The 22,890-nt window shown below is 43.4% G+C and overlaps 1 protein-coding gene across 1 annotated transcript; it reads right to left on the bottom strand.

Annotated features, from left to right (window-relative positions):
• Positions 1 to 16,362: 16,362 nt before the first annotated feature.
• LOC133365079 (uncharacterized) lies at positions 16,363 to 22,888 on the bottom strand. The gene is made up of 2 exons (XM_061586391.1): positions 21,606 to 22,888; positions 16,363 to 18,179 (listed from the first exon to the last, which is right to left on the bottom strand). Exons 1-2 carry the CDS (start codon positions 22,105 to 22,107, stop codon positions 17,974 to 17,976), a joined length of 708 nt encoding a protein of 235 aa, XP_061442375.1. The 5' UTR covers positions 22,108 to 22,888; the 3' UTR covers positions 16,363 to 17,973.
• Positions 22,889 to 22,890: the final 2 nt, after the last annotated feature.

Genomic DNA, 22,890 nt, shown 5'->3' on the forward strand with positions numbered 1-22,890 from the left:
AGCAGAGATGGCGCCTGCCTAATATTCAAGGGGAGGGAATTCCACAGGGTAGGTGCCGCCACACTACAGGAAAGGTCCATTTCCTGTATTGTGCAGAACGAACCTCCTGATAAGATGGTATCTGCAGGAGGCCCTCACCTGCAGAGCACAGTGATCGACTGGGTATATAAGGGGTAAGATAGATTTCAGGTATCCTGGTCCCGAGCTGTATTTCAAATCAGGAGCACCAATTTTGAGTGAGGTAGGAACTAGGGCTAGAATGTTGGGTTTAGATGGGGAAAATTCAGTTCAGGGCACTGCTCAGCTTTCAAGCATACATGGTGGCCTTGAGCAAGCCACAGGAATTTGGTTTTTTTCTTTTTCCAACATAGTCAGTGCTTTTGACTGAAATTGTGTGGTTTCTTTTTTATTATTGTTATTATTAGTTTCAGCTTTCAGTATTGTGTTTGAAGAGAAGCTATTTATGGTCTTTCAAACAATGTGCTGTAGGAAAGGAATTTAAAGCATGTCCTTGAGTGAAATGAGAGAGATCTGCAGCATGTGTGAGCAAAATGAAGGTTAATCCTCCAAGTTAGAATCACAGTCCATGACGCAATCTTGTACACACTGCAAATAGTGGAAGCTGGTAGTTCTGATATCCGTGGGGCAGTGAATTCGCTCTGGGCTTTAGTCCAAACTTTCAGCACCTTGGACAGCTTCTTGAAAGTTCCGACTAAAACCTGGAGCAGATTCACTGCCCCACGGACATCAGGGCCACCAGCCTCCACTGACTGCGGAAGGAAGGGGAAAAGCTCCTAGAATCAGCTGGAGTGTGTTATTAAGTACCTAGCAGGGGTGTTCATGGATCCAAACCCAGATAGCTTCAGTTACATTGGGCACCTTCTACCAGCTGAGGCTGATGTGTTAACTCTGGCCCCTTCCTGGGCACTAATAGCTTGGCCACTGTGACTCATGCTGTCTGGTATCCTTCACACTGAGTTACTGCAGTGCAATGCATTTTTTATTATCTGAATGGGGGAGCGTCAAATATAAAAACAAAACCATAGAAATCAGATTAAAATAAGGACATAACTTACAAAATTACATAATCATACACTTAACATAGTGCTGTATTTTATAACTCCCCCCCAACATATTTTCATCACAGTCTAATTAAAACATTGTAAAGCAAAGCTGTGTGTTATAGCACATTAATTCTGCAAAAATTAATAAAAGATGACCAGCTTACAGGAAATTTGTCATATCTTTGTATTTTCTCTTTTGTGCCTAAGTAGCATGTTAATTTAGCTATAAGTGCAAAATCTCATTCCCCCCATTCCCCCCAGCTGTTCTCTTAAAGAGGCTGTTGTTGGGAATCTCTGATATTTTGCATAGTGAATCCTAGCTGTAAGATGTTAATTTTTATTTATTTATTTATTACATTTATATACCGCCCCATAGCTGAAGCTCTCTGGGTGGTTTACAACAATTAAAAACAATAAAATCAAATATACGAATTTTAAAACACAAAAAACAATTTAAAAACACAATTAAAAAATTAAAAACAATTTAAAAAGAGATGCTAAAATGCCTGGGAGAAGAGGAAAGTCTTGACCTGGCACTGAAAAGATAACAGTGTTGGTGCTAGGCACACCTCGTCAGGGAGATCATTCCATAATTTGGGGGCCACCACTGAGAAGGCCCTCTCCCTTGTTGCCATCCTCCGAGCTTCCTTCAGAGTAGGCACCTGGAGGAGGACCTTAGGTATCAGGTATCATGGTCCTAAGCTGTGTAAGCCTTTATAGGTTAAAGCCAGCATCTTAAATCAAGCTTGGAAACATACAGGCAGCCAATGCAAGCAGGTTGTGGTTTTGATATATTCACTGCAATGTATGCTAGGTGGAGTTTCCATTGAAGACAGTCTGGAAACTGCAGTTTTGAAAAATTAATTAAAGGTGTTCCCCACCCTGATTTTTACTGGGACCACAGTGTGTGGGAATGGGAAACTTAACCCTTCCCTTCCCACCATGATCTCAAACAAAACAGGATCCCTCCTCTGCAATTCAGCTTGGATGGGAGTTAAGAAGGCATTTAAGGGAGAGAACTCATTTCCAGATATATGTGAACCCTGGAGCCTCTCCTCTTATAAATTAGACTGATGTCAATATCAGTCTATCCAAACACAACATTTTCGAATGAAGACAGTTCACCTATCCAGCCATCTTTATGAGATGTTCCTTGGATATGTGGTTAACTCCTTTCTCGGTCAGCACATTTGTTTGAATATTTTGTTGCAGGCACCATCATGGGTATAGAGCAGTGCTTCTCAAGACCCAGAATGCCATGTCTCTATGCCTGCGCATAACACAGCTCATGGAAGTCAGCAGGCTCATTTTAAGGCCATAGTGACTTAACTAATCTGTGGTCAGCATGTTCCTTATCTGAAGCCAGAAGTAATAACCAGTACGGGCAGGTTCTAGTCTTCTGTAGAGTTTGCTCATCATTGTATTTTCTGCTCTTGGTCCCTTTAAACACTTATTCTACCTCGCAAGCACTCCAGCCATCACCATGTAGACCAGTATTGTCTGCTCTGACTGGTAGAAGCTCTCTAGGGTTTCAGGCAGAGGTTTCCCCCCTTCACCTTCAGTCTGATCCTTTAATTACTGGAAATGTCAAGGACTGAACCTGGGACCTTCTGCATGCAAAGCGCATACCCTACACCAAAGAGCTATGGCCCTTCTTCATCAGGCAAATGCACAGAATCCTCATATACAGGCAACTGTTTGCAGTCCATGACAGTGTGCATAGGGGCATGTGGTTTGGGGGGGGGGGAACCAGCATCCAAAGTGGACTGCAAGAGAGACCCCAGACTTCCCTCCTTAAACCAGCTGGACAAAGAAGGCAAGGAGATGCTGGGCCCAGAACCTTTCAAATGTTCCACAGATAGCATCACAGTTTGGGTGAATGGCTTCATTGTCAAACCTCTGCTGCTGGGGGGGAAGGGAAGGGCGGAGAGAAAAGTGCATCTGGCTCAGCCTATTTGCAGGATTTTTTTCTTCCCTGGAATATCACCCATGCCTCCACCTCCATGTGCCTTGAAACTCCCTCACTCTTCACAGTTTAAGACTTTTGTTCTTAGATCAGCAACATTGGAAGCTGCCTTACATAGAGACAAACCATTGCTCCATACATTGCAGAAGGTGGCTCAGAAATGTACCAACTCTCAACAGTTTAATAACAGCAAGAGCAATGGCAAAATAATATGAATTAAAATACCTCTGTTGTGGCCAAATTGCTTCTCTTTCTTCCTCAGTGTTCCTTCCCTGTAAATCATTAGTATTCATTGGTCGCCATTGGCAAGATCTTGGTGCAGATCTGTTGCCAGATTTGTCGTAGAATCCCTAATCTCTAGTAAATCAAAGGTAATTTATAGTTATAAATGTAAGTAATCCCAGCATATAGCTGATGAAGCACAGCAAGTGAGTGGCTCTGCCTGAGCTACTATTTTGCACCCAGCTCCGGTTAGTGACTTGGGGTTCTAGTACCAAATAAAGTAGATCCTGCAAGCGTGAAGTTTGCCCACTCCTGTTGTACACATTTGTCTTCTGCCAGTGGGTCAGGATCATGGCTTGATCTAAGGGTTCAAACAACAGTACTACCACCATGCAAATATATGATGAAGAAAATTAGAAATAGGTGCCCAAATGGATGTTAAAGGTGGGTCCTAAATCTGTTCTGGGTCTCCAGGGTCTCAGACTGGAGTCTTTCTCTGCTCTTCCTAGAGCTGCCAGGGCTCAAACCTGGGACCTTCTGCATACAAAGCATGTGCTCTGCCACTGAACTGTGGCTCTTCCCTTGCTATGCATATGTGTAATACCTTAAAAGCAATTTGCATCAGCAGGTAAAGATCAACATTTCAATTCACACTGTCTCTTGTTTGCAAATTCCCTGGATTAATAAATGACAGGCTTTCCAGAGAAAAGTGTTTAGAGTAAGTCCTATTGTTGTTATTTGTGGATATGTTCTCTTTGGAGTCCTTTATGCAGGGTTTGTCATTGTCTGGTGGCATTCACTCTGCCTGGCTCTAGAGGTGGAGAGAGAGGCTGTATACAAAATGAAACATCTCACATTGCTTTCTTTGTAAGAGTCTGCACATTTCTCCATAGTCTTCTTTTTATGGTCTCTTAATTCCATCCCCACCACCCACTATACATTCTTTAGAAATAAAGATCACCTGTGGGCTAAAGCTTTCAGCAGCAATCCAAACAAGAAAATGCTTTTCTTTACTGCTAAATCCAGAATGCTCAGCCCTTGTTGCAGATGGCCCTTAGAGCAGCTGGAATCACTTTACCTGCAGCATTTGAAAATAACCATTGGCACTATGGGATGAAATCTTTGTCATTTTTTACTGTACACCCACCAGACATCTGAAGAGCATGAATTGATGCCTGTTTAAAAATTCACCGTCTCTGTTTGGTTTCCCTGAACTGTAAAGCCTGGGGTGATCATATCTTGGCTCATTTTTTTTTTTTGCACTGGTTAGTTGCTGCAGGGACCAGGCCAAAAAAAAGGGAGGGGAGGTAGTTCTACAAAGGCTAGTTTTCACATTTTTGTAAAAATATAGTAACTGGTAAAAAAAACACCCTCCAGCTTGTCTGAGTTTTGTTGATGTTTGTTCAAGGCAGAAGAATGCCTCAATAAGGGGGGGGGATCAGAATTTGTCCATTGTCTGCATAGAGAGCTCCTAAAGAATCAGAAGCAACAAATGCCTCCAACTAATTTTGTTCCATCTGTGAAGTCTATCTTGACCATGAAACTTACATAGGCCCAAAAGGTTGTTCCTGATTGTGTTTTGAAAAGATTCATTCTTTCCCTTTGAACTGAAGCTGCATTTTCCTTCAGAATCACCTGGGTTGATCATTGAGGGCTAATTCTGTTTACAAAATGCTACTTTGAATTCCTGTTGCTTGGGAGGACCTAAATGTATTAACAAATAGTCATTTGTCCGGTTTGGAGGCAGTTTTGCTGTTCCCTTAACATGACAAAAGTCTGCCTAGTACAGCCCATGTTTGTTCACTGTCATAACAACTGACCAGATTCACTGCATTCTCCCTAAGTGGCAGTCTCTGCAAAGTTGACCTTTTTTTGCTCTATGATCCAGGTAAACATGAGTCTGTAATGTTTAATATAGGAACCATAATCCACATTTATCCCCTAGAAGGGAATTAGGTAAAGAATGCTACTTTATGTTTCTTTTGATGTGCCTGAAATTGTGATGTTTTCTTGATTTTTTACATTTTCTTTAACATTTATTTGTTTTGCACTGAGTTGTTCATAGCTCTTGCCACCCACAAAGCAATTCCATATTAAAGCCCATGAAGTCCTTAGGAGAACCAGCAAAGGACTGAAATCCAGCTAAATACAGTGAGAAGTATGAGTTCATAGACCATATTATCTGCCTTCCAGCTGCTGTGATGGCATCTAAAAGACTCCAGAGTAAAATCTGGCTTCGCATTTTAACCTGGTCTCTTGGGACCAGGTCTATTATGTTGTCTAGTGGCCCCAGTACCGTGGACAGCCCACAATGCTTGAAATGGATTTAGAGCATGTCAAATCCTTTTTAACTGAATGTAACCAATTATTAACACTACTAGCTGAAATACATCAAAAGGCCGCTCCGACTCTTCATCCTGGGGGCTCAACCACATCAACCCGATCGAACTCACTAACAACAACCACTTCCACTAAGCTGGTGACTAGAGTTTGGAAACGCAGGAAGATAAAAAGGGGGGTTACTAACGTGAAAAAGAGTAAAAACCTGAAAAATCAAAAGCCAGCGCGAAATAAGAAAATGAATTTTAGTAGTTAAAACTAAAATGAAAGTTAGTAGGAAACCCTCCTACACAGAAAACTGAGAAGGACATAAAAATGCAGTTGAAGAGCTCCATGGGGAAAACTAACACAAACCAGATTGAGGACACAAAGGGCTGTTATAACTACTCCGCCTCTACAGTTAGCATCCCCCACGCAAGAGCAGGTCTTGTATAGACCTTGCCAAGATCCGTGGCTCGATGTATTGTTGAATGTGAACTTAAGGCAGGAGAAGTTGGAAAGCCCTAAGGGCAATAAATGGGACCTAGTATTGAATCGCTATAAGCTGGTTTTAGCAAACTTCCCTAAACCAAGAGGCCAACTACTCCAAAGTGATCGTAAAGTACATCTGTTAAAAATTCTGAAGAGACCTCTTTCAATCCAGTTTACCATAAATGACATTGACCAGGTGGAGTATTTATACTATAATGGGATAAGAGCCCGTGCTGTTATCTCCTTTAATGCCTGCAATATTGTGAGCCAAATTTATAATTGCAAGGATGCTTTTGCCAAAATGGGAATAATAATCCTAAGATTTTTTGAAAACAAGGCCCCCCCCACTGGCTTTACACACTCGACGTCTTTTTCATCCTGACTGTGTGTTAGAAGAGAGGGAAAGAAGCCAGGGAATCTTAATCGATCTCGACCCGATTGACTCAAGCATCGGCAATGACACTAGAAAGTTAGCTAGTAACAACAGCTGGATGGACATTGGGACGCAAGAACGTCCCCAACCCCCTGACTCAAACAATGAACCGTTTGAAAAGGAAGAGAATTTGCTGATAGAGTCTTTCACCATTTTATCGCCTCGTGGACAAGGGGATATACTAAGCAGACTTGACCAACTTAAGTCCCACCTTCTAGATATCCATTTAAAGAAGTTTCAACATGGCACTGATCCAGTGATGTATGAACAAGAACGTATGACCCCGAGAGTCTCGGGGGGGAGACGGGTGACTGATCACCAGAGAACAGATTTGGAAGCCTGTGGGGCTTTTGTCGGAGTGTCCTCTACCTCACCCTTTAAGAAAGAGGGGTCTTCCACTGTCGAGTCGGAAGTCTCGCTTCCTGTTCTTCAGTCTGTGACGAAACATAAGGCTCCACCTGGAGATGAGGCCACTAGTTCCTTTAAGACAACTTCCAAAGGCTCTACATATGTTGATAATAGGAACCTCCCAAATTCTAACTACTGGCTCAAGATGAGATACCTTGAAGAGCCGGAGTTAGGATCACAGGAAAGGTCCTCTCCAAGTAGTGATATGACAACCTCATCTATTCAGATCATTGCTGAGACGAATACGCAACCCCGGAAAAACTTGCCAACTCCAGTCATAAGTCACTGTGCAACAGTTATAGATCTTAAAGAGAAAAGCCCACACCTCCCAACCCTCACTCAATCACACACTAAACTAAAAGGCTGTATATGCGATGCTCGAGACGCCAATGAAATTTCTTCAGCCTGACAATCAAGTATCTTATCTTGGAATATCATGGGTTGGGCAAATAAGCAGTACAACCTGGATTTTGTCACTTACCTTCAAAAATTCAAGATTATATGTTTACAAGAAACCTGGGCTGTTGAAGCAAATTTACCGTCTCTTCAGGGCTTTCGTGCCTTTTCTAGTCCTGCGGCAAAACTTAACAAAAAAGGCCGTGGTAGTGGTGGCCTTACTATTTTCATTTCGGTGGATTTGCCTGTTGATATTCAGGTGCTGAATAACAACTCTTCACAGTATATCCAGATTTTAAGGATTGTGGGTAAAAGCCTCAGCCCGTGTATTTGTATTAATGTGTATTTTCCACCTACCTTAGCTAAGAACTTGGGTTTTAACAGTATTTGGGATCGACTGTCAGGAATCTTGTCACAGTTAGATTTTCAATTCCCCAACTGTAGATTGCTGCTGTGTGGTGACTTCAACGCCAGAATGGGGACAGTATGGTCAACGGGTGAGACCATCATACTCCACGGGCCTAGTCCTCAAACTCCGCTGACTGAGAGGGTTGTTCAGGACAAAAAGTCTAATAAACAGGGGAGGAGAATGGCAGAACTTCTGCTACTGCATCATCTAGAATGTTTGCATGGCACTGACATAGATGAGTCACACGGCTCTTTTACGTATCTGACTAATTGGGGTGCCAGCATAATAGATTATATGTCAGTATCTAAGGCCCTGTTTCCGGACTTACTTAGGTTTGTAGTGGATAACAGAGTGGAAAGTGACCACTTCCAGCTCTTGTTATACGTGAGAGCTTTGATACCTTCTCCCCCCCAACCTCTACTAAATCTGGAGGGGTTCCAAGATGCGGAACAGAGAATTCGCTGGTCCATTGACCTGCACTCCTCTGTTTCACAACTACTTGTTAGCAACACTCTTCATTCCCTACGGCAAGACATTATGAATTCCGAAACGAATGCCATTCAGGTTTACCAGACTATTGTGCAACATTTAAGACCAATGTTGGTCCAGAAAAAACGAATGTTGTCTTTTAGACAACCAGGAAACGGATGGTTTGATCAGGAGTGTAGGATAGCCAGGAGAGTGCTGATGAACTATTCACGTTCGGCCGTTAGAGACACTGTAACTTACTCGCATGATTACCTAGTCCATTTGAGGTCTTCATATAAGTTACTTTTGGAACAAAAAAAGAATTATACGCTAGACTCCAATGGCAACAGCTAGATCTAGCCGTAGTGGAGAGGAATGAGAGCCAATTTTGGAACCTTGTCTCTAAGGGCATGGGTACTCCCAGACCTTTAATTATTGGACAAATACCTTCAATTGCCTGGCATTCCCATTTCAGTAAGCTATACATGACCTCCCCCGCTAATAACCCTCCTCCCATTGAGAAAACAAGCATGCCTCAATGGTCACCGGTTACTGCATTACAAATTAAATCCCTCATATCAGCCCTTAGATCAGGCAAAGCTCCAGGAGAAGATATGCTGCCTCCAGAAATTTATAAAACCTTTCCTCACTGGTGGGCCCCTATTTTGGCAAAGTTGTTTAATCAAATCAATAGCTCGGGCATCTTCCCCGAGGGTTGGAAGCAGAGCATAGTCTTCTCTATTTATAAAAAGGGTGATAAGCAGGATCCAAATAATTATCACCCCATTAGCCTCCTGGATATTGGCTCTAAGCTCTATAGTAAATATCTTCTGTTAAAAGTAGAGGACTGGGAATCCTCTAACCAGGTTATTTACCCCGAACAGGCTGGATTTAGGAAAGGAATAGGCACTATTGATCACTGCCTGACCCTCCTGTTTTTAGCCAAACAGTGTATGGCAGGTCCCACCAAGCGTTTATATGCTGCCTTTGTCGACCTGGCAGCTGCGTTTGACTCCATCAACAGGAACTTAATGTGGACTAAGTTGGCAAATACCAACACTGACAAACATCTATTGTTCCTGATTAGAGAACTGCACACAAATACCTTGGCACGAGTAAGAGTGGGGATATCTGGTTCCCTAACTGATTCCATTGTTATAAATAAAGGGGTAAAGCAGGGGTGACTTTTGGCCCCAATACTCTTTAACCTCTATATAAATGACATAGTCCCTTATCTATCTGGGCCGGAGTTTTTTCCACCTTCAATTGGAACTAGGAAAATATCCATTTTACTATACGCGGATGATATGCTACTATTATCTATCACTCGCAATGGTCTAAGGAGGCTACTGTTGAAACTTAGCGATTACTGTGCTAAAGAAAAGTTGACGATCAATTACGAGAAAACAAAGGTGTTTGGCAAAAGGCACACTAATTTCACATGGAGAATTGAAGGACATCAAATTGATCAATGCCGTGAATTTAAATACCTGGGAGTATACTTCTCCGAAAATCTTTCATGGAAAAAGCATGTGGATATGACTATAGCTTCTGCATTAAAAACAATTGGAGCCATACTAAAATTTTATCGCACAGTAGGTGGCAATTTAATTGCCCCTGCCTTAAAAATTTTTCAGGCTAAGGTTCTTCCACAGATCTTATATGGTGCGGCAGTCTGGGGGTGGGAAGAAAACCAGCTAAAAAGGCTCGAGTCTCTTCAAAATAGTTTCCTGAAAAGGTTACTGTTTTTACCTCATGGTACCCCAGCCGCCCTGCTTCGAGCAGAGACCGGTCTGCCCTCAGTTGGAGCTCGTGTTCACTACGCTTTGATTAATTATTGGAACATCTCCAAAGTAGCCCCAGCCAAGTCACTACTCAAATTGTGCCTTGAGCAAGAACCAAAAGTTAAATACTGGGCCTCAAGAGTCGATAGCCTTTATCATCTATATCACATCCAGAGACAGGTACCGTTTACCATAAACACCAGATTAAAGTTTAGAGATGAAATTTATCAGCACAGTGCCATTTTAGACAGGCAGGTCATTCATGTTTCTAAATTCTCCAGATAGTATAAGCTCTATAAAGGTGACCATCATAGAGCTGCATACCTGACCCAGCCTTTAAATCTAAAACTTAGGCAAGCATTTACAGCGCTTCGTTTCCAAACTATGCCGAACGCTGTGCTGGATGGTCGTTACACACAGACCCCTTGGTCCCAGCGTCTTTGCATATGTGGTGTCTCGGAGGTTGAAGATCTGCCTCATTATCTACTGTTCTGCCCTTTATACTCCTGTCCCTGAGCGAAATACTTGAATTGTTTGTTGGCCCGTTTGTGCCCGGACCAGATTCTCCAAGCCATCTCTTATCTTATGTCTGATTTAGACATTTTTGTAACATATAGGGTTGCCCTTTTTGCACTCGCAGCCTGAAAGCTACGTGCGAAATACATCTCCGATCATGCGATAAACTGTCAGGGGGATGCCCTATGGTAACAGTCTGTAAGTGTTAACAGGGTTTTAATCAGTTAATAGTGGGCCTTTAGCTGGGAAGCACAATAGTCTGTTGTGACTTTCAGGTTTTAGTTGGTATGTATCCAACGAATGAATTTTAATTTAATTTTAACTGTAACTTGTGTACTGAAATGCTGCATGTGTTATCTGTTGTGCGATGGCCTATGGCTAAGCAATAAAGTTATACATACATACATACATACATACATACATACATACATACATACATACATACATACATACATACATACATACAGTGAGAAATATGAGTTCATAGACCATATTATCTGCCTTCCAGCTGCTGTGATGGCATCTAAAAGACTCCAGAGTAAAATCTGGCTTCACATTTTAACCTGGTCTCTTGGGTCCAGGTCTATTATGTTGTCTAGTGGCCCCAGTACTGTGGACAGCCCACAATGATCATGCTTCTGATACAAAAAAATCCCACCAGCTAATGTTATGTATTTACCTACCTATCTTCCTCCCAGTTTCCTTTCCTCTCGTTTACCAATTAGCAAACATAGATAACCTGTGGATCAACTGGCAGGGTTTTGCCTGCCCAAGGTAATGAATTTCTGCCAGTCTGTCCATCTTGTGCATGTGTTGCATAATGTGCCATAAGAGAGTGTACAACTAATACAGCAACATTGTTTGGGAAATGACACTTGGCTTTTGCTTTGACAGCAATTTGACAGGATCTCTACCTTCTCCCCGTCTCTGTCTCTCTCTGCCACAGATCTTTCTCCATTAGGAGACTGGAAACAGAACTTGCTTGGCTTTTATCACAGAGGTACTTGTTGCAAACACAGTTCTCCACAGCGTCTTGGAAAGAAATCACAGGCTCATCAGCCACATCGTTTGTGCAGATGTCAATTACCGGTCTCCAGAGAGCCTCTGAGCTTCGTGATCAATGAAGTCTCCAACTCGCAGGGATGAAGTAGCTTCTCTGCAAACAAGCAGAGATTATTCCTAGAATAACCAGCTGCTTCTGTGTTCCTCCCCCCCTCAACTGCTTCCTTTCAAATGTTCCCTTTAACACTTTTGTATAATATGCTACCAGCACATTCAATCTGGTTTGTTTCAAGTAATATATTTGTGTCCTCTCCTTCTGAGCTCAGGGCTCTGGAACTCCTTGCGAAAGGAGACCCAGTTGGGCTCCTCTCTGATTATCTTCTGTTGGCAGGCAAAGACATTCTCATTTAGACAAGCCTTTGACCAACAAAGCTGAACTGTGAGTTGTGAGACTGATTTTAATTGATTTCAATTTTTTAATCTGTTTTGTTCTTAATTGTTTTGTTCTTTATTTTTGTATATTGCTCAGTTATTTCATTTTGTTGCATTTGCGAGATTGTTGCTTGCCATCTTGAGCACAATTCCCAGAGTTCCCTGGGAAGAGGGGCATTGTTAAACCATTCTGGCAGCTATAGCTCTGTGAGGGGGATAGGGGTCTCCTGACAATTTGCAGCACCCTTTACAAACTACATTTCCCAGGATTCTTTGGGGAAGCCACTATCGTTGAAGGTGGTATGATACTGCTTTAAATGTGTAGTGCAGAAGGGACCCAAGTTTGGTTTAAAGATAAAGAGGCATCAACAGGGGCCTTGAAGTTGCCCAAATGCACCTGAGCAGGTGACTCAGTAGGCACACACACCACAGTCTTCCTAATTTTAGAGACATGCACTGTCTTTCTGTTTAAATTATAATAATCATTTCTAAATTTGCATCTATGCCAATAAATTAGGTATGCAAGTGTTCTGCAAATCTGTATCCTCTCTTGATTTCTTTTTTGGTGATGCTTAAGTAGCCACCCTAATGAAGAAATGGAAGCAATAGCTAAGTGTGTGTGTGTATCTGTGAGCACGCATGTATACTGGTGTCTAAAAAACCCATGAGGTGCTGGGAATTTGGGAGTGGGAATGCATTAACAGGAGGAACATTCAGCGGGTGAACACCTGCTAGATGGAGACCTACTACATCTACAAGTCCTATTTTTAATACTACTGCAGTGGTTCCCAAACTCCCCCCCCACCCATGGGCCCCTTGGAAAGTGCTAAAGACCATGATTTTCTCCTTGTTGTAGCAACTGTAATCTGCCATGCTGTATGCTGTATGATTTTTAAATGTACATTTATTGCTTCTTTTATTGTTTCTTATATATTTGTGTTCCATAGAATTCAAATGGGAATACAGTCAAATACAATATAAGAAATAAAAAGCAATTAATAATACAATTAAAATAATATGAACATTGAATGCAATGGATATCCAGCTTCTTGTTTTCAACCACAAATCCACAGACATGCTGTGGACCACCTGAATGAAGCTCATGGGCCACTGGCTGTCCATGGCCCACAGTTTGGGAACCCCTGATGTACTGCAAAGTCCTTTCTTCTGCATGCAAATGCATTACAAGGGAGATTTCCCACTGTAATGACAAAGAGGGCAGCTTGACAGAAAGATAAGCCATCTGCCTGATACAATAAGGTTTATGAAAGATATGTCAAAGATATGGTGGGATGGAAGGTTTTCTCTTTGCCAGTGGAATTCTCTCTGCCAAGCCTGTAGGTGGCCGACTGACATCTTGTTGTAAATTAAGATGGAGAAATGAATGTATGTTCTGTATCAGTGGTGATGCTAATGTAGACCAGAGCTGCTATAATGAATCCAATTAAGTGCCACCGTCTACAAAAATAATGCCATACTGTCTGTATCAGAAAGGAATAGCTGGCATACTGGAGCTGATTGATGGCTGAAAGGAAAGATGAATATTTAATTTTTGATTGTCATGTCTATTATTTGAATCTCATCTCACCTTACCATTAAGGAGCTCAGGGCAGTATCTCATTTTGATCTTATGCCAAGCATGGAAGTTAGCTTAGGCCAGAAGTAACCAATTGATGGCTCTTCAGACATGTTGGGGCTCCAACTCCCATCAACCCATTAGCTACCAGGCTAAGTTCAAGGTGCTGGTTTTGGTGTGTAAAGCTTGGGACCAGGATGCGTGAAAGATCGTCTTACCCCTTATAGAGCCAGTCAATTTCTGCACTCTGCAGGTGAGGGCCTCCTGCAGATGTCATCTTATTAGGAGGTCCATTTAGCACAACATAGGAAGCAGACCTTTAGTGCTGTGGCACCTACCCTTTGGAGTTCCCTCCCCTTAAATATTAGTCAGGTGCCATCTCTGTTGTCTTTTTCGTGCCTGCTGAAGACCTTCCTCCTTCAACAAGCCTTTTAAGTGGAGACCTTATTCTAGTCTGCATCTGTGTTATTTTAAGATGTTTTAAAAGATTTTGTTTTAAAGATTATTTTAAGATGTTTTTATTATTTTTTAGTGTTTTGTCCCTTGTTTGCCACCCTGAGCTCCTTCTGGGAGGAAGAGCAGGATAGAAATTTAATAAATAATAATAATAACCCCAGCCAACATGGCAAATGGTCAAAGGTGATGGGAGTTGTAGTCCAACAACATCTGGATAGTTCCATGTTGGCTACCCTGGATTAGGCTAAGAAAGAGGGTGCACCTACACTATATTCCTTAAACTGGTTTAACAGTGATCCCTCTTCCCACAGAATCCAGGGAAGTCTAGCCCTGTGAAGCTGGAACTAGGCTTCTCTAATAGGAGAATAATGAGCATCTGACCAAATAACAGTTCCCAGGATTTTTTGGTAGAAGCCATCATGACAGTTAAAGTGGTGTGAAATGCATTTCTAGTATAGATATGGCCATCATGCAGGGATGGGGAACTGGTGGCTCTCCATGTGTTGTTGGACTCTAACTCCCAGCAGCCTCAGCCAGCATAGTGAATGGTTTGGGATGACAGAAGCTGAAGTCCAACAAGATCTGGAGGCCACAAGTTCCTCATCCCTGTGGCTTGTCTAAGGCCGTACAGTGAATGCCAGGATCAAGCCAGCCCCATCTGAGAATTTTGAAAAACTATGAACAGGTACAATATGCCCAGAAACTGACTCACTCCTAATCCACCCAAATACAGCTTTTTCTTTTTTCCTTCCCTATGCTCACTGTCAGTTTAATTGTTCACATGTGCTCCAGTTTATAATCTCAGAGCTGGACAAGTAGTGACATTCTGTTATATTGCATCACTTAGACTTGGGCTGTGGGCACACTAGCTGCTTCAAAGTAGAGAGAATGTTTTTTCTGGCTGCATTTTGAAGTGACTCTGCCCTCAGCTGGACACACCTCCCTTTCCTACTGCTGACTTCAGGTCTTTCAGGACTGCTCACAGCAAAGTGGTGGGCTAATTGATGTCTCTGCCTGAGCCTACAGCAAAGTGTATTCATTGGACACACCTGGAAGGGCAATGGGTTGAACTACCAATCAGTCGCAAAATCTGTCTGAAGCTGAATTTTTTTAAAAAATGCACTGGAGTTGGTCCAACCAGGTTGTAGAGTAAACAGGGGCAGAGTATGACTAGCATTGTGTGCCCGTTTTCAGAAAGCAGAGGTGGAGACACACTGGAACCAGCACAAAGGTAAATATGCCTCTACCCTTGTTTTCTTCTTGTGTTCTTCCTAATATATGGACATGTAAAGAGTAACTGAGTTACTTAGGCCCTCTGTTCATGTAATGAGGGAGTATGAGTATTTACATGCATCCACAAGTCTGCAACATAACACGTGATATGCCCAGGTGAACGCAAGGGTTTATGTAGAAAAACTGGTATAAAGAAAATATCTGTGCCTAAATAAAATATGTTCCAGTTAGCAATGCTGCTGCCACTAAGACAGCTGCTGCTTGCTTGCGTGCTTGGGAGTTTTCCTACTGAGATGTGGAATAGCCCTGCTGCTGGTGAAGGGAAAAGGCACTACTTTTTTTCATAAATACGCTTGAGCCCCAATTTTAGTAAAGCATGATGATGTTAGTAAAACACGGTGAATAATATATTAATCCAGCCCTTCATACTATCTGTCAATTGAAATGTTTAATGCTAGTGTTTGTATTGCTGAAGACTTAGGATATGTCTGCACTGCAGGCATACACCATTCAAATTTTGTACGTCGCCCAGAGTGACTGGTTAGCCAGCCAGATGGTCGACTAAGAAATCCAATAAACAAACAAATAAATAAATAATATGGGCATGATTTACATATTCCTTCTTTGGGAGGGATGATGTGAGCGGGCACATTTATACATCTTGCAGCACGATCCATTATATATGTGGTGACCGCAGCTGTAGGACACTGAGGGCATGATCAAGATATCCAGTAACCGCCCTTAGCGCCTTACCTCCTGTACCACCAGAATTCTGACCCCGCAGCAAAACAGACCAGTTAGGGTCTGTGGGGAAAGGGCATTTTCCAGACTGCCATTCTAGTCTGAATACAGTCAGCTGATGTCACAGGCCAATAGATTTAAAAAACCCTACATCCAAGTAGGGATGGACATTTCTGTCAATTTTGGTTTTCTTCTGTTCCTCATTTTTCTAATCTTTAAGTTCAGTTCACCACATTTCTGCATAGTTTGCAATACATATCTATATATCATGAAAATTCATTAGCATTTTAGTGTGCATTTCTCCTAATAGAAAAATTTGGTATGCAGTTTTGCCTAACACACCATTTTTGCAAGTAATTTCCCTAACACAATGCATTTTGGTATGTTTTTCACAACTATATGCATTTTTATGCATGCTTTGCCCCCACACAAAGAAGACTCATGACACCAAACTGGTATAATGTTATATTTATTAAAATATAACATCCTAAATCCAATGCAATACAGCCAATTATTCAAATCTATATCTTTTCGGGCAGGTGAGGCTAAACCTAACAACGAGGGATTACACCCTCACCTTCTTAAGGCATCACTTCTCATCATCACGTGACTCCATAGTCAAGGACGTGGGTGAATTCCTCCCTCCTTGCTCCTGGAGCCAGCTGTGTGGTTCCAACCCCCACACCATGGCCCCGCCGTACAGGCGTTCACCATGATGCGCAAGCCGGTCCCACAAGGACACAACACAGATCCCCACCGGACACAAAGCCCTGATGGTTCCCTAGGAAGTGCCCCTTTTTCATGATGCCTTAACCACCTAATTTTAACCCCCATATACCTCACCTGCCTGAATTCTATGCCAGCCAAAGCAGACGCGTCCCACCCAACCGAGAAGCCAATTGAATTAAACCCAAGCAGTATGGAGTAGGCAAAACCAAAGGGATTCTGAAATCAGGATCCCCCCCAAAAAATTCCTACTCGGCCCCATTCAGGCGACCAGCAAAGCCCATACTGACAAGGGAGGGAGGGTGGGTGCCGCGAGGCGAAAAAGGCAAGCGCGGGAAGAACAGAGCAGCCTTATATCTGCTGCTCAGCGTCCTCCCTGATAGGATGATTGATCTCACGTGGCTCCTAGCACTTGATTCGAGAATGTTCCCAAGTCTTCCCTGTAATTATGGTGGGGGCAAATACGCCCCTAATTAGGAACGACATTGCCCCCACACAAAGAAGACTCATGACACCAAACTGGTATAATGTTATATTTATTAAAATATAACATCCTAAATCCAATGCAATACAGCCAATTATTCAAATCTATATCTTTTCGGGCAGGTGAGGCTAAACCTAACAACGAGGGATTACACCCTCACCTTCTTAAGGCATCACTTCTCATCATCACATGACTCCATAGTCAAGGATGTGGGTGAATTCCTCCCTCCTTGCTCCTGGAGCCAGCTGTGTGGTTCCAACCCCCACACCATGGCCCCGCCGTACAGGCGTTCACCATGATGCGCAAGCCGGTCCCACAAGGACACAACACAGATCCCCACCGGACACAAAGCCCTGATGGTTCCCTAGGAAGTGCCCCTTTTTCATGATGCCTTAACCACCTAATTTTAACCCCCATATACCTCACCTGCCTGAATTCTATGCCACAAGAGGGGATCAGCTTAAGCTTGGTCCCCTCCACCCAATGAGGATAACAATCCCCTTAATCCCCCCATAAGATTCTCCAAAAACAGGTCACACCCTTGCTCAGAAAGATGAACACCATCATCTCGAAATAGATGTGGGGCATGGAACCTAATCCTATCATGAGAAATAACTGCCCCACCAAGAGACAAAACTAAATCCCTAACCTTCCTATTGACCCATTTCCTAGCTCTATCTATCTTATTGGGGTGAACAGCACCCCTCCAAACCCTTCTAACAAGCATTTCAGACCATACAAGCAGAAGATGGGGATATGATCTAATAAGCCATGTGAGATCACGCGTAACTTTTAGCAGCAAATCCAACCCAGGACGCTGCACCAAATCATTTTCACCCAAATGAATTAACAATATGTGCGGCCTGTCTGGCACACAGCAGGCAGCAACGCATCCCATAACATGCCCCTCCGGGCTTCCCACTGAATCATAGCTGTGGCAGAAAGCTGCAGCTGTGTTCCATAAACAAACGAGGATGCCCTCCGATGAGCCCAAAACACAACTGAGTGGCCACACAAGACGATCCTGACGGGAATTGGGATGTTTGTCAAACCTACAGGAAACAAAAACAAAGTCATCTGTTAAAACCTGACGTAAGACTTAAATGCATCAGAACGCCACTTTCCGATCGCCTGTATCTCGCTGATACTCATGCCCACAAGGGCCGCAGCTGTAACTGCACCAATCCGGAAAGAATGCAGCCCATAGTCTCCAGCATTGCGACCACTGGCCAACAAGGCCCGCCGAACAACAGCCCAAAATTGAAATTGAGTCAGGGCAGTACCATCCATATGTATGAACAAATAACGCTGGCCCGCCGGCCGAATGGATAAGAATTGTCGCATTGCAGACACAGGGCACAATACCTGGACCTGGCGACTTCGTAAAAGCACGAATACTGCCATGGCCCTTTGATCGGTCTTAGAGACCCGCAGTGAAAACCTCACTATATCTGCACCGAATGTGCAATCGCCAAAGCATCAGGCTCGATAAGTCACATTGCACTTAGAAGGGGGCAATACTTTGCTAGGGCGAAAAGCACCATAAAACATCGTCAGAGTTACTGCGGCGAACAGGTGCAACTCATACTGAGATGAGCATAAAGAATTAAATAGTGCCAGGATCTGGAGGAGGACATCAGGCGTGATTGGCCTCCTCCGGCCAGCGGACCTGGGAGCGGAACGCGACCAACCCACAAGGACCTATCTGACCCTAAAATCTACAGAATGATCTGGCAGCCCCCTTTCCTTGGAAATAAAGTCTAGTGCCGAGAGGTGACCAGCGATAGTAGAAACAGAATTATTGTGCCCTTTTAAATGTGTCATAAACTGCAATAAATGCTCCACAGGAATAGGCCACTCCAAAGGCAGCTCCGTGCCTATACGGAAAGTCTGGAACTTAGCAAATGAACGCTCATACGCATTTTGAGTACTGGGAGCCAGAGCGGCAGCAATCGCAACCCCAACTTCTAGTTGCCAAGGTTCCACAGGAAAGGTGGGATTGGTACAGGATCCAGAGCCGCTCCAGGTGGAAGCTCCCGAAAGCGCGCCATCTGTAAGCGTGAAAGCTACTGTATTCTGCAAACCTGGAACATGTCTGGCCAGGAATAAAATATTAAAGCGCAAGCATTGCAACACAAAAGCGCGCACCAAGCGCATGACATGAGGAGACTTAGAAGTTTGGGCATTAATCACGCTAACTGTGGAAATATTATCGCACCAGAAGCGCACTGTGCGGTTTGTAAATGCCTTTGGCCAGATACGAACAGCGACCACAATTGGAAAAAATTCCAAAAATGTCAAATCGGAAGTAATTCCGATATCTCGCCAACTGTCAGGCCATCGCTCAGCACACCACTGGGCTCTAAAGATGACCCCAAAGCCAATGCATCCAGCAGCGTCAGAATGCACCGGTAATTTCGCTTCTAAGATTAATTCCTCCCTCCAAAAGGAAAGGCGATTGAAATCCTTCAGGAATGCAAGCCACATGTACAAATCCTCTCTCATCCCTGACGTGATCCTTATGAAATGGAAGCGAGAGTGAACTCCCTTCATGGCGTCACATAAACGCCTGAGGAACGCACGACCAGGGGAAATAACTTTGGAAGCAAAAACTAAGTGGCCACAAGTTCCTGTAACCGGGCCAGTGTGATCTTTTTCAACCCTATTACTAAACAGAGCAGTTGACGCAGTACTACCAACTTCTCAAGCGGCAAACATGAGGACTGAGTCACAGTATCTAACTGAATCCCTAAGATAATAAGGGAAGTAGTAGGGCCCTCTGACTTTTCGGGAGCTAACGGAACTCCCAATTTGTCAGTTAAAGTGTCAAAAGATTGCATCAAATGAAGGCTATGAAAAGACACGGACGGTCCCACAAATAAAAAAAAATTATCAAGATAATGAGCAGAAAAGGAGGACAATGCTTTCCTCCTCAATGCCCATTCTAGAAATGTGCTAAATGCTTCAAAAGCAGTGCACGACACAGAACAGCCCATTGGCATAGCTCTGTCAATGTAAAACTGATCTTGAAATTTAAAACCAAGCAAATCCCCATCCTCAGGGTGCACTGGCAAAAGGCGAACAGCAGATTTTATATCACACTTTGCCATTAAAGCACCCCTTCCAGCTTTTCTAACTACTCTAACCGCCTCGTCAAAAGAAGTATATCTAACTGATGCAAATAATGGGGAAATGCCATCATTGACAGAGGCCCCTTTTGGGAATGACAAATTATGAATCAGGCGATATTCTCCAGCCTGCTTCTTAGGGATAATACCTAAAGGGGAAATCCTCAAATTTTCCAAAGGAGGAAAACGGAAGGGGCCTGATATCCGATCAGCAAGTATCTCCTCATGAAGCTTGGCCAAAACTACAGGCACTAAATTACTATAAGAGGGCTGATTGACTAGCGATGTAGCAATCCTAGGACCCTCATAAGGGATACGAAAACCATCCATAAAACCCTGGAGTATAAAACTAGCAGCCTGCCGATTGGGATAATGCTCTAACAGCTTCGCCAAAGGAGCCAGCTTGATCGGGCTACTGGCCTTGCGACGTACAGCCGCTATTGCCAGACCGTGTTTTGGCTGTGGGTGCTCCCTTGTACCCTGTCGAGCTGTACGTGCCCTCTGGCAAGAGGAACTAGAGTGGTTGCCTCAGCACAGTGCACAAACATGTCGGAACCTACAGGGACGTCTAGAGCATCGGCCATTGCTATTAAATGTCCAGCAGACTTGTTGGGATTGAACCCACTGCCCGCCTTGGCTGTAGCCAGAGGCGGAAGTCTGCACACGTGCCAATAAATGCTCACTATCGGCCCTATCTCCAAGAGAGGGCCTGGCGGAGGTCATAGAATGTAGCCACAGTCCAGTATGTTCAATGTCCCAATGAAGGGTGGGATCTAATGCTGCTCTTTGTCTAAAATGCTGATCATACCTAAGCCAAGCGGTTCCAGAGAATTCTCGGAAGGCCCGATGCACTATATCCTGATATTTTATCATGGATAAAGCCCTAGACGGATAAGCCTGTGTCATAACACCCATATAAATCGTATAGGCGTTCAACCAATTAGGCCACACCCTATCCACCTTCCTTTTGATCACTGCCTCACGCTCTTTCCCTTCCTGACCGTCCTTAGGCTTAGCCTCGTGCTCACGAAACAGGAGAGTAAGCAAGTCAATATACTCTCCCCTCCAAATTTTTTCTTTTGTTCGTATCGCCTTGAGGATAAACCCCATATGGAAGGGACAAAGAAGCAGGTGATTGAGAAGAGGAAATAGAAGGCGGCTGCCAAGGACTCACTGTAGCCGCCGGCCAAGGAAGCTGTGGGTGCTGGGGTACCAACACCCCTCCCATAAACACTACTGGGTGGGCAGCTGCTCCCAACGAAGGAGAATCAGCTGTTTGTATATCCCTGTTAAGGGCAGTGGAATCCTGTGGATGTGTATTGCGAGCTTGTGAGTGCATGATTTGCTCACCTGTATACGCCGAAGGAGAGGCAATCACAGAAGGTGCTGCAAACCCAGAAACCATTGGAGTAAACGCTGCAGCATCATGCGGAACTGGCTGCTGACTTCGCATATGCCCAGCAGCTGACAGAACTGAAGGTGTGACAGCAAAAATAGGTGCTTGATCAGCTGGTAAACACGCAGTATGCGTACGGATTGCTGGCTCCTCACTGGGTACCACAGCTTCCAGAACCCCGATTCTAGAAACTAAATCAGCAAGAATACGATTTTTAGGCTTTTTGGAAGCCAATCGTGCAGATTTCTTACCTGCTGGAGCGGTACTTGTGCCAGTCTCAGCATCCAGGGGACGTCTGCGTTCCTTTTCCAACGCCTCCACCCTAGCCACCAAGGCACGGATGGTCCCAAAATCCTCCTCTTTGTCAGAAGACAGGTTCTCCTGTGGTAGAGGGCGCTTTGTAGTTTGCTTGACCACCCGCACCCCTTTTTTCCGCTGAGCCTTCCTGGGAGGCATTTTGTAAGTAACAATAAACAACTATTATACAAAAGACCAAAATGCTATTATAATCTAATTATGGAGTCAACAAATTATAATAATAATTAGCATACACCAAGTGCCTATAACACTACAACTAATAAATTAACCCAACCTCTTTGGTTATTTATATATTTTATTTATTTACTTATTTACTTATACATTTATTTATTTATTATATACAAAGGGAAAGTGGAAAAAGGATTGAAGGTAAAGGGAAGTGGGAAGGGGGGGTAATTTATATTTTTAACACTAATAAACGGAATAAATAACGACTAGTAAATGAATTTTAAAGTAATGGAATACCTTAGTTGTTAAATTAACAGAAACAATACTTATTATATCTTTAAACCTTTGCTCTAAAATTAATTAGGTAACTACCAAAGTAACCAAAAGGATTAACAATCTAAATGGAATTACACAACAAGAATAACTGGAGGGGGGGGCAAATATCTCAACGTTAACTAAAGCAAAGGCAGAATTAATTTAAGACACACAAACTAAAACAGGAACAAACAAACAAACAACTCAAACCCTCGTAACTGAAACTTAAAAGGCAATAACACTAAAGGGAACTAAACCAGGAAATAAGGAAGCCGGATTGCCGCCCGCCGCCACAGGCGCGTAGGCGGACTCCCGACGCCCAGCTGATCGTTGAAGATCCGATAATAGTAAGTAAAGGCTCGAAAAGGAAAATGAGAGGCAAAGGAATCACAAGCAATGAAAAATCTCCGAACGAATGCCAAAGCCGCCAACGGAGCA

This window comes from Rhineura floridana, chromosome 10 (assembly GCF_030035675.1).
Source record: "Rhineura floridana isolate rRhiFlo1 chromosome 10, rRhiFlo1.hap2, whole genome shotgun sequence".
NCBI classification, from domain to species: domain Eukaryota; kingdom Metazoa; phylum Chordata; class Lepidosauria; order Squamata; family Rhineuridae; genus Rhineura; species Rhineura floridana.

Bases quoted from the DNA above. Each gene is read 5' to 3' on its own strand.
- LOC133365079 (XM_061586391.1), bottom strand. From the start codon at position 22,107: ATGCCTCCCAGGAAGGCTCAGCGGAAAAAAGGGGTGCGGGTGGTCAAG. The intron at 18,180-21,605 runs GTGAGCAAATCA...TGTTTCCTGTAG, and splicing joins CTCTCCTTCGGCGTATACAG to GTTTGACAAACATCCCAATT.